Here is an 11,075-nt window from a genome sequence, read left to right on the forward strand (position 1 = left end):
TCGGTGATGCCGTTTGGGCTAGCCAACGCCCCAGCTGTGTTCCAATCATTCATTAACGAGATCTTCAGGGACATCTTGAACCAGTATGTTATTGTCTACATTGACGATATTCTGACTTACTCAAAGTCTGAAGCTGAACACATCAAACATGTCCAGGACATCCTCTCTCGTCTCCTTAAGCACCAACTCTATGTAAAAGCGGAAAAATGTGAGTTCCATGTCCAGAACACCACGTTCTTGGGGTATCACATCAGTCATCAAGGAGTCGAGATGGACACTTCCAAGATCCAGGCAGTCATGGAATGGTCCCAACCATCCACAATCAAGGAACTTCAAAGATTTCTAGGCTTTGCCAACTTCTACCGGCGTTTCATCAGAAACTACAGCACGATCACCTCCCCGTTGACGTCTCTTCTGAAGGGGAGACCTTTCACTTTCACTTCAGCACCTATCCAGAAACACCCTGACCCTAACCTCCCATTTGTAGTGGAGGTGGATGCATCAGACTATGGAATTGGGGCAGTACTGTCACAGCGTCATGGTCAACCAGCTAAATTGTACCCATGTGCATTCTTTTCAAGAAAACTCACTTCGGCCGAAAGAAACTATGATGTTGGTAATAAGGAGTTACTGTCCATGAAAGCTGCGATAGAGGAATGGAGACACTGGTTGGAGGGAGCCGTTCACCCGTTCCAGGTTATCACCGATCACAAGAATCTTGAGTATGTGAAAAGTGCCAAGAGACTAAACCCACGTCAGGCCAGATGGTCACTGTTCTTTTCAAGGTTTCAATTTACTATTCACCTATCGCCCAGGAAGTAAGAATAGCAAGGCAGACGCCCTCTCCAGGTGTCATGATCCTCCTCTCCAAGATCATTCTCCTGAACCCATTCTTCCTTCCTCTGTAATTACTACCATGAATAGAGATGTAACTGATTACGTGAAAGCTTGCCAAGTTTGCGCGCAATCTAAGACCCCCAAGGAACTGCCATCCGGTCTTCTGCAGCCGCTACCTATCCCGCAACGTCCATGGTCTCACCTGTCAATCGACTTTGTTACCGATCTCCCACCATCCCAAGATTTCACTACAATTCTAGTCATCATCGACAGATTCTCTAAGTCTTGCCGCCTCATTCCCCTCAAAGGTCTGCCAACAGCCATGGAAACGGCTCAAGCTCTATTTCACCAGGTGTTTCGAATTTATGGCTTACCCGAAGACATCGTCTCGGATCGAGGGACTCAATTCACCTCTCAGGTGTGGAAAGCTTTCTGCCGACAATTGGACATCAATGTGAGTCTGACGTCAGGCTATCACCCACAGTCAAACGGTCAAGTCGAGAGACTCAATCAGGAGATTGGTAGATATCTGAGAACCTACTGCAGCCGGGAACAGAATCGGTGGGCAGAATTCTTGCCTTGGGCAGAATATGCCCAAAACTCATTAACCCATGCCTCTACAGGACTCACCCCATTTCAATGTGTACTAGGATATCAACCTCCTTTGTTCCCGTGGTCTGGCGAACCTTCCTCCGTTCCTGCGGTAGATGACTGGATACGTCGTTGCGAGAGGGTGTGGAATAGCGCTCATGTTCATCTTCAAAGAGCTGTACGAGTTCAAGAACTCCAGGCAAACCGAAGACGACGCCTACGCAGAGCGCCAGGAGTCGCTCCTAGAGGGGGGGTTCTGCAACACCAAGCCAGCAGAGGGAGCCCTCGCCCGAGTATTGACTGTTAGCACTCCTCTGCTGTTGCCACTTGTATGACCTGTTTGTCTGTTCGTTTTGACTTCTATTTTGGATTTCCCCCTTTGCCTGTTTGCCTGGTTGGACTGCCTTACTGTGTTTTGACCCCATTGCCTGTTTTTACTGACACTGAGTTTGGTATTGTTGGACTGCTTCAATAAACATCTGCATATGGATTCTTCCTCGGCTTCCGCCTCACCCTCATTACATGTGTATGTGTACTATTTCAATATTTCTTGGGAATAAATTGGCCCATAATAAAGTTTATACAAGTATCATTTTAAGTGTAACAGTAGTAAACTGAGTAACTAGTTAACATCTACCTTTTTCTTTACTCCTGAAAGTTTAAGTAAACTTATTGGTACATTGTTAATTAACTAGTTATATACTTCTAACCCGTTTTTTTTTTTTTTTTTTTTTTTTTTTGATTTTTAAGTCCACTGTGAAGAAAACTCTAATACAAGTTCAATAGTTTTTATACTGCGAGTGTAACTGTATTCCTGAACAAAAGACTGTATAACAGTTCAGGTTAAATATACTTAGACTCTGTATATTGTTTTTTCTACCGCACATGTTAAAGCTTAAATCCATGTATGAAGGCACTCCAGGAACATCAGTGCTGTGTGCCATGAGACATCAGCGGCTGTCAGACTGACTGAGTGTCCTCATACTGACCTCTTCCTGGCTGAAGCTGAAGCTAGAGTCATGCGTGTGTCCCTTTGTGAGGGACAAAAGACATTCACTGGCTATTAGTTACTTGCCTTTTCTTTTGTGGCCTTTTGAAAAGAAAAAAAAATCAATGTGCTGCAGAGCGTAAATGATATTTTTATTGATGCTGCTGTTGGTGCTGGCTGCTGGATGTTGTGGAAGAGGGGAAGGGTAGAAATTATCAATTGAGCTGATATTCCATTAGACTAAGAAACAAACCGATGTCTCAAACGGAGACAAGTCATTCATCATTACTGACTGCACAGAACAAACCTGATAAAGCATGCAAGTTTTTTAAATACAACACTGTCTTGATAGCATCCAAACACTTGTGAATATTGTTTGTGCTTCTTGAATGTAACATTTGAAACGTGCATTTTCTGTAAAGCTGCATTTAAATATTATGCGTTTAAAAAGCACTATACAAATAATCATGAATTGAATTGCATGCTGAATTTGTACATTTGTCTGCACCATCTGCAACCAAAAACATGTTCTTGGTATTATTAGGTTTGTTTGAGAAGCAGCTTTTGCTCAGAAGCAGTTGTTGTGATGTCATGCTGACACGAGCAAGCCTAACAATCCAATAGCCAGTACAGAAAGCAAAAAGCTTAATATCAGTATATATGAGTGAATAATATATGTGAACACTCAGTGTAGGATATATGATTTTTCTGAAATCTAAAAATGGAGGAAACAGATAGACTTTTTTGGAAATTAAATAAAAAGGACATTGGATTACTTCTAAATTCATCTTCACATAAAAGCAGCAGTATTTGAGTTGCATCCACTGAAAACTTCTCAGCTGGTTTACTATGGCAAGTGCCTGTTGTCTGACTTGACAGCTCTTTTCTGGTTCCGTCCCTGACACTCTCATCTACTTTCAAGACGATTCGCCTGGCATCTTATATGAGATGTTAATGTTATTATGAGGTCATCACTGTCAGAGCCTATCAGAGACGTACCTGCTACCTTGGAGTTGTAGGCCACGCCCACTCCACAGATGTTGTTGTTTGAAACCGCAGAAACCTCTCCAGCACACCTGGTGCCATGACTGAAAAACACCAGTCAGACATCACATATTTCACAATGATTTCACATTTCACAATTAGTGTAAATAGAAATATAGAACAAGCTAAATATAAATGTGGCGTTTTTTTAACCTTAAACCGCATAAACACATTGCATTACACCAAATACACAACATAATGTTCTTTTTAGCAACATCATATGACCCCTTTAAGTCGATTTGCACCAGTGTCTACCACCCACAGACGGTCTGGTGGAATGATTTAATCGCACGTTAAAAACCATGATTCGGAAGTTCGTTCACGAAGACGCCAAAATGGGACAGGTGGCTGGAACCCCTCTTGTTCGCTGTGCGGGAGGTCCCGCAAGCCTCGACGGGCTTTTCCCCCTTTGAGTTTCTCTATGGGCATCAGCCCCGCGGGGTTCTGGACGTCCTGAGAGAAACTTGGGAGGAGGGGCCTTCAGAAAGTCGAAATGAATTTCAGTTTGTGCTGGACCTGAGAACAAAACTCCACACCTTTGGGCGGCTGTCAATGGAGAATTTATTACAGGCCCAGGACAGGCAGAGTCGGCTGTACAACAGGGAAACCAGGCTATGTAAATTTGCACCGGGAGAAAAAGTGCTAGTATTGCTTCCTACGTCTAGCTCTAAATTACTTGCCAAGTGGCAAGGACCCTTTGAGGTCACACGGCAAATTGGGGATCTTGATTATGAGGTCATTCGTACGGATAGGGGTGGAGCACATCAGATTTATCACCTCAACCTCCTTAAAAAATGGAGTGAGGCGGAGTCAGTGATGCTAGGGACGGCAGTGAGTGGGGAGGAGGATCTCGGGCCAGAAGTAAATACCAAACTGCAATCTCTAGCTCTGGACCCTGGGGGGCGACCACCTCTCAGCCTCGCAGCTCGCTGATGTAGCCAAGCTACAGGCTGCATTTGCAGATGTGTTCTCGCCCCTGCCTGGTCGAACAGACCTCATACAGCACCACATAGAAACCGAGCCGGGAGTGGTGGTTCGCAGCTGGCCATATCGTTTACCTGAACACAAAAAAAGGTGGTTCAGGCGGAATTAGAGGCGATACTAGAGATGGGAGTAATCGAGGAATCCCACAGCGATTGGGCGAGCCCGATAGTTATAGTACCAAAAATGGACGGCTCGGTACGATTCTGTTTGGATTATCGCAAGGTGAATGCTGTGTCGAAATTCGACGCATATCCAATGCCGCGGGTTGACGAATTGCTTGATCGGCTGGGTGCAGCTCGTTTTAATTCAACACTGGATTTAACTAAAGGATATTGGCAGATCCCCTTATCACCTCTATTCAAAGAAAAAACAGCCTTCACAATGCCGTTTGAATTGCACCAATTCGTTACGCTTCCGTTCGGGTTGTTCGGGGCACCGGCCACATTTCAGCTCCTCATGGATAAAATTCTTTGGCCGCATGCGGCATATGCCGCTGCATAACTAGATTATATTTTTGTTTATAGTAACGACTGGTAGCAGCATATGGAGCATGTGCAGGCCGTACTGAGAGTACTGAGAAGGGCCGGACTGACAGCCAACCCGAAGAAGTGTGCGGTTGGGCATGTGGAGGTCAGGTAACTGGGCTTCCACTTGGGGCACGGGCAGGTGCGTCCCCGAATTAGTAAGACTGCAGCGGTTGCAGCCTGCCCGAGACCCAAGACCAAAAAGGAGGTGAGGCAGTTCCTGGGGCTGGCGGGTTATTATAGAAGGTTTGTACCTAATTATTCGAACCTCACCAGCCCGCTGACTGACCTCACTAAAAAGGAAGCACCAGATCCGGTCAAGTGGATGGAGCTGTGTCAGCAGGCTTTCACCCAGGTAAAGGCTGCTCTGTGTGGCGGACCACTTTTGCACTCTCCTGATTTTTCTCTCCCCTTCTTGCTGCAGACAGACACATTGGACAGGGGGCTGGGAGCTGTCCTGGCCCAGGAGATAGAGGGTGAGGAGCGGCCGGTGCTGTACATCAGTCGGAAGCTCTCTAAGAGAGAGACGATGTACAGCACCATTGAAAAAGAGTGCCTGGCAATCCGGTGGGCCGTTCTCACCCTCTGCTATTATCTCCTGGGACGTGAGTTCACTCTCTGTTCGGACCACGCGCCCCTGCAGTGGCTCCACCGCATGAAAGATACTAATGTGTGGATCACCCGTTGGTATCTGGCCATCCAGCCATTTAAGTTCAAGGTGATCCACAGGCCGGGGCGCAGATGGCTGTGGCTGACTTCCTCAGGGGGGGGCCTGCAGGCCGGATGGCTCCCCGGCCTGAGTCGGGCGGTGGGGGTATGTGGCAAGGGGGGTGTGGTTTAGCAGAGTCTGCAGCAGGAGAGAGAGGTCGGAGACAAGCGGTGAGTAAGTAGGTCAAGTGCAAAATGACATTCACCTGTTTCTCATTTCAGTGATTGGCCTGGAGAGAACGTAAAAGGCTACGCAGAAACCCAGAGCTGGAGAGAAAGAGACAGACTGAGGACTCGTGGGGAAAAGACTGTTGCCTGTGAGGCAGAGAATCAACTAAGTGCTGTGTAGTTCTGTTTATTTGAAGCTCCTGAAGCGCACGTTTGTTTGGAATTGTGAACCAGTTAAATAAATTACCACGAGCCTCAGTCACGCCGACTCCGATTTCTTCCTTACTTTCCTCGAACTTTGTTACAATAAACATCCATAAAGCCGAGAACACACTACACGACTGTCAGGCCGATTATAAATGGAATTTGGTCATAATGACGAATCATGCCCAGTCAGACAGGTCTGCTCCAGTTGGGATCAGTCGCTGTTTGCAGTCGGCAGAAAAAGTCACATAGTTTCTAAAGGTGTCTAAAGATTATATTCTCAGAATTCAAGAATCAGTCGTTTTCACAAAGATTTTTTTAAACATGTTTAATATTTGCGACTGACGCCAGCGATTGTATGCTGCTATGCAGTGGAGATGTGTTCACTGCAAAACATCATTCAGCAGTCATTTTGTAATTTTGTAAAAAAAAAATTTTTTCTCGATTACAAGAAAAATCTTGATTGTTCTTGTGATTTATTTCTTTTCTTTCTTTTAATTCATAAGTTAACACTGCAAATTAAATGGTTTCAGGTTTTTTTTTTTCTGCAGTCGAAGAAAGTATAGCCTAAATTATGTCAGTGGTTTCTCTCATTTTAAAGATTACCAAGAATACTTTTATTTCGATCTGCAGTCTAATAAAAGTTAAGAAAAAAAATTAACTTTTAACTTCTTCTTAAAATTTGTTATGAAGAATTTTAAATCAGCTTCATAATAATAACTCCAAATAGCCTAGACCAATGAATTTTCTTCATAACGAATATGTGAACATAATGAATAGCTTAGCTGTTCTTCAAAACAAAGTTTTCATAAAAAACTTGAAAAATCCAGAATATGACGAAATAAAATGATTCTATATATATATATTAATTAAGCAAACGCGGTGATGAAGGTGGAAGTGACGAACGTGGAAGCGCAGAAGAGAGAGCGAAACAAAACACCGGTCACGAATTAGTAGTACAAAATGAGGATTTGTAAAGAAAAATGTCGGAGGATTTCGATATAAGCCAAGAGGACACTGGTTTTCCTTTGCTGTAAACAAAACTTGTTTCTCGCGAGACTAGCATATTCTCATTGGAGCTTATGCTACTCCTACGTCATACATCATCCACTGGACGCCACTCTCTCGTGAACTCGCGTACGACAGTCAGCGAAAGCTAGAGATTAAGGTTTATAAAGTTGTAAATATGGATATTTTTCTTACAAAAACGCATTACTTCGCTTCAGAAGGCCTTTATTAACCCCCCGGAGCCATGTGAACTTCTTTTATAATGGATGGGTAAAATTTTTTTGGACTTCAAATTTTGGGCTACCATCCACTCCCATTAAAAATCATGGACATTATTTAATATAACTCCGATTGTATTCGTCTGAAAGAAGAATATCCCTTTAACGTCAGTTAACTCGGCGTAACGTCTCCGTTCCCTCCTTCAGGGAACGAGGGTTACATACGTAACCGAGACGATAGCCTTAATGAAAACCTAGTCCAGAGCATTCAGAACCTCAGACTGTGCAGTAGGTTTACCTTCCAACAGGACAATGAACCTAAACACAGCAAGAGTGGCTTATAGACAACTCTGTGAATGTCCTTGAGTGGCCCAGCCAGAGCCTGGCCTTGAACCCAAATTAAATATTTCTGGAGGAACCTGAAAATGTGCGTCTGCCCACATCCAACCTGACAGAGCTTGAGAGGTGAAGAGGCGAGGAGAAGAATGACAGATAATTGCCAAATGCTGATGTGCAAAGCTTGTCGCATCAAACCCAAAAAGACTTGAGGCTGTTAAGGTGCTTCAGCTAAGTAATGAGTTAAGGGTTTGAATACTTATGCAACATACTTATTTCAGTTTTTTATTTGTAATAAATTTACAAAGTTGTGACAGTTCTGGTTTTGCTTTGTCATTATGGTGTATGGAGTGTAGATTGATGTGGAAAAAAAAGTAATTTAAAGCAGTTTAGCATAAGGCTGCAACATAACAAAATGTGAAATAAATGAAGGGGTATGAATACTTCCGCAAGGCACTGTATATACATGCATGTGTGTGTATTTATATATACATTATAAATATACACAGTACACATAAATATATTATGTAAACAAAAACTTTTATTTTGGATGCGATTAATCGCGATTAATAGTTTGACAGCACTACTTTAAAACATTAAACGATTTCTTTATTAATACTTAAGTGTTTACATTGAAACACTATTGTAAACACTGAAAGAGAATTAACTTAATGAAAAGAAAGAGTCAAGAGCCCAACTAAAGCAAACACTGATCACAATAATGGTGGTTTGTCGAAATTTCAACATTAATTGCGGGTGCAAAAGTGATATTAATTTAATGCCATTAACATTGACAAATCAACTATTTTTAACATTGATTCAATGGTTTTCACCTGCTCGCTTGCTATCTGGGAATCTATGTATGAGAACTGAAAACTACAACGGATCCTCGTCAAAACAAAATGTATATTAAGGTTAATTAAGGCCATTATTCGGATAATTTTGTTTACTTGCTCCATTGCGAAATATATTTCCTTAAATGTGCATATTCAGAATTTGTCCGTCAGAAATTGTCTGTATCATGTAGCATCCAAAAAAGGTTTTTGTATGGACAAATAATTGAATATTCCATTACAATGGCAAAAAGATGTTTACCTTTTAGATTTCTAAATTAAACTGGAATATTGGCTTAACTGGGGAATATTCATAGGGTCAATACGTTCACGACACTTGACTATATTCCAATATTAATCTGAATTCATGTGCATGTAAATTAAGTTATTGATTCTGACCCTTGCCTTACTTAAATAACAACCCTCAAACGCACAAGACGAGCTGCTAAAGAACAGAGACTCCTCAGGAAGAGCCACAGCAACGTGTCCTCCTCCCCTGCACTCAGACAGACAGCGTTTCTATTTATACATAAGCGTCTGATTATGCTGTGAGTCTGCAGCTCAGATGATATTACTGCTGCTCTCAGCACACGCCCCAGCATGCTTCACACCCGCAACCAACCCTGGAAAAACACAAGAGCCACTTGTCTTCCTTCTATTAGATTCTGTCTGTCCTTGATGCGCAGCGTTTCAAAATATCAGTTATGCCAAGGTTTATCTGTAGTATCTTTCAACAAATACTGTATTCAGATTTGTCCTCGGAAATGAATGCAGGTTACGTCATTTTTGTGGTAACTAGGGATGTGTGCTGCTATTTTCACAATAAACCAGTCTGAGAAACACTAACCAGTACTAAGAAAGCCTTTTATAAAACGGCTGATCACCTGACTTGAATCTCATGTTTTTTTTTTGTTTTTTTTTTGTCTTGCATCTGAAGTTTGATCATGAATACAGCTTTTATAATAGCACAGGTAAGAACCAGAAAGGCACAGATACCATCACAAAACAAAACATGTACTGTCATTTAACTACTACTGTAAGAATTTCCATAAAAGCACAGCAACTCTTAGCATTTGTGTCCGTGTGTCTTTGGCACAATGAGCGTCTCTGAAGGTGTGATGGCGTGCTGTTTGAGCAGTGCGGCACGCTGACAGAAGGCTTGCCAATCTTCGCTGACCTTCCTCCCGTAGGGCACCTTCTGTCCACCATGCATACTGTACAAACGCAGGAGAAATATCTGCCTGCTGCACAAACCTCCACAATAAACAGCTCTGCAGCCAAGCCAAGAAAAACATCTACCCTGTGCTTTTGGATATATTTCAGTTTTGAACAGGTTCATAGCTGGGAATTCTGGCTCTCTCGAGTGGATATTGCTTTTTAATTAGGTTTAATCAGGCTACTGTGGTGAATATAGCACAATATATGCCTTTACAGGAGCAGGAGAGATTGTGCTTAGGTGATGTGAATTTGAATCGGTTAAATGGCATTTTCCAGTCTCATTTCTTATTTATTTAGCTTAATATAAAGAGATAACTACAATCCATCCATAGTAGGTTGATTCCTGTGAAAAGTATAACCGTTTTGCCTCTGCATCACTACATACGTATTATTGTTGAGAATTCGAAACACTGGCTCAAGCAATGGCATGAATTTGGGGTGGGACTATATATGTGTCCAATTAATGCCATCCAAGATTAGGATGAGTTTTTGTTTCCTCATCATATTTGGAGAAATGTGTCATTCCATCACTGTCTCAGCAATGGATGCTCTGCAGTGAATGGGTGCCGTCAGAATCAGTGGTGTATTGTAACGAAGTAATAATACTTCGTTACAGTACTTAAGTATTTTTTGGGAGTATCTGTACTTTACTTGAGTTTTTATATTTCTGCCAACTTTTACTTTTACTCCACTACATTTCCTAGTTAAAATGTATACTTTTACTCCGATACATTTCCCCGAAGCATATTCGTTACTTACAACAAAATAGTCAGAAGAACACGGGCCGTTTCTCAATATGCGTTCTTCAGCGATCTTGCTCTACATCATCATTAACCGTCGAAGTTCAATTCCAATACTCAAGAACGCAAGAGGATGCATGAAAGTGCCTGGATGTGTTCTTGATATTGAGGATGCATCGAGTGCAGACGTTAGAAATCCCAGAAGACGATGCGGGCGCCGGTGTACGGAAGCCTGCAAGCTTTAAACTCGCTCTCGCAAATACGTTAAAAGTTATAAGACCCGGAGAAAGTCTGCGGTATTTTTATTGGCATATTAAAATTAATCTTAACATAGTCATAGTTAAACATATAACGCTGTAAAATAAAACAATATGCAATTATATGTAAATAATATCTATAATAGTATGAAATGTTTTAATAAGTTCTTTCCGTTCTTGGAATTGAGAAACAGCCACGGACTGCAGGAAAGCAGATTTGACGAATCAGTGGTCTGGCGTTTGCAAGTTAGGCTCCTAAAAACACTTTTGCTCATGTGCAAACCAAACAAGTGCACGCACAACCACGGATGATTCATTTTCCACTCAAGTCGAGTCTGGGGTGTGCGATACACAGCATCGTCTGCGATAATATGGTAAGTGTTGTTGTAATGATGTGCGATCTGACATTATCAAGTA

The 11,075-nt window shown here is 42.2% G+C and overlaps 1 protein-coding gene across 1 annotated transcript in view; it reads right to left on the bottom strand.

The window, feature by feature from the left end:
- The window catches only part of LOC107727889 (neuroendocrine convertase 2-like), a 69,757-nt gene that overhangs the window by 33,025 nt on the left and 25,657 nt on the right, over positions 1 to 11,075 (bottom strand). The window contains exon 7 of the mRNA XM_016537926.1: positions 3,416 to 3,504. Within this exon, the coding sequence (XP_016393412.1) occupies positions 3,416 to 3,504 (89 nt within the window). The remainder of the gene's footprint in view (positions 1 to 3,415; positions 3,505 to 11,075) is intronic.

The sequence above is a fragment of the Sinocyclocheilus rhinocerous genome, unplaced genomic scaffold, assembly GCF_001515625.1.
Source record: "Sinocyclocheilus rhinocerous isolate Xijiao unplaced genomic scaffold, SAMN03320098_v1.1 scaffold1539, whole genome shotgun sequence".
Taxonomy (NCBI): Eukaryota; Metazoa; Chordata; class Actinopteri; order Cypriniformes; family Cyprinidae; genus Sinocyclocheilus; species Sinocyclocheilus rhinocerous.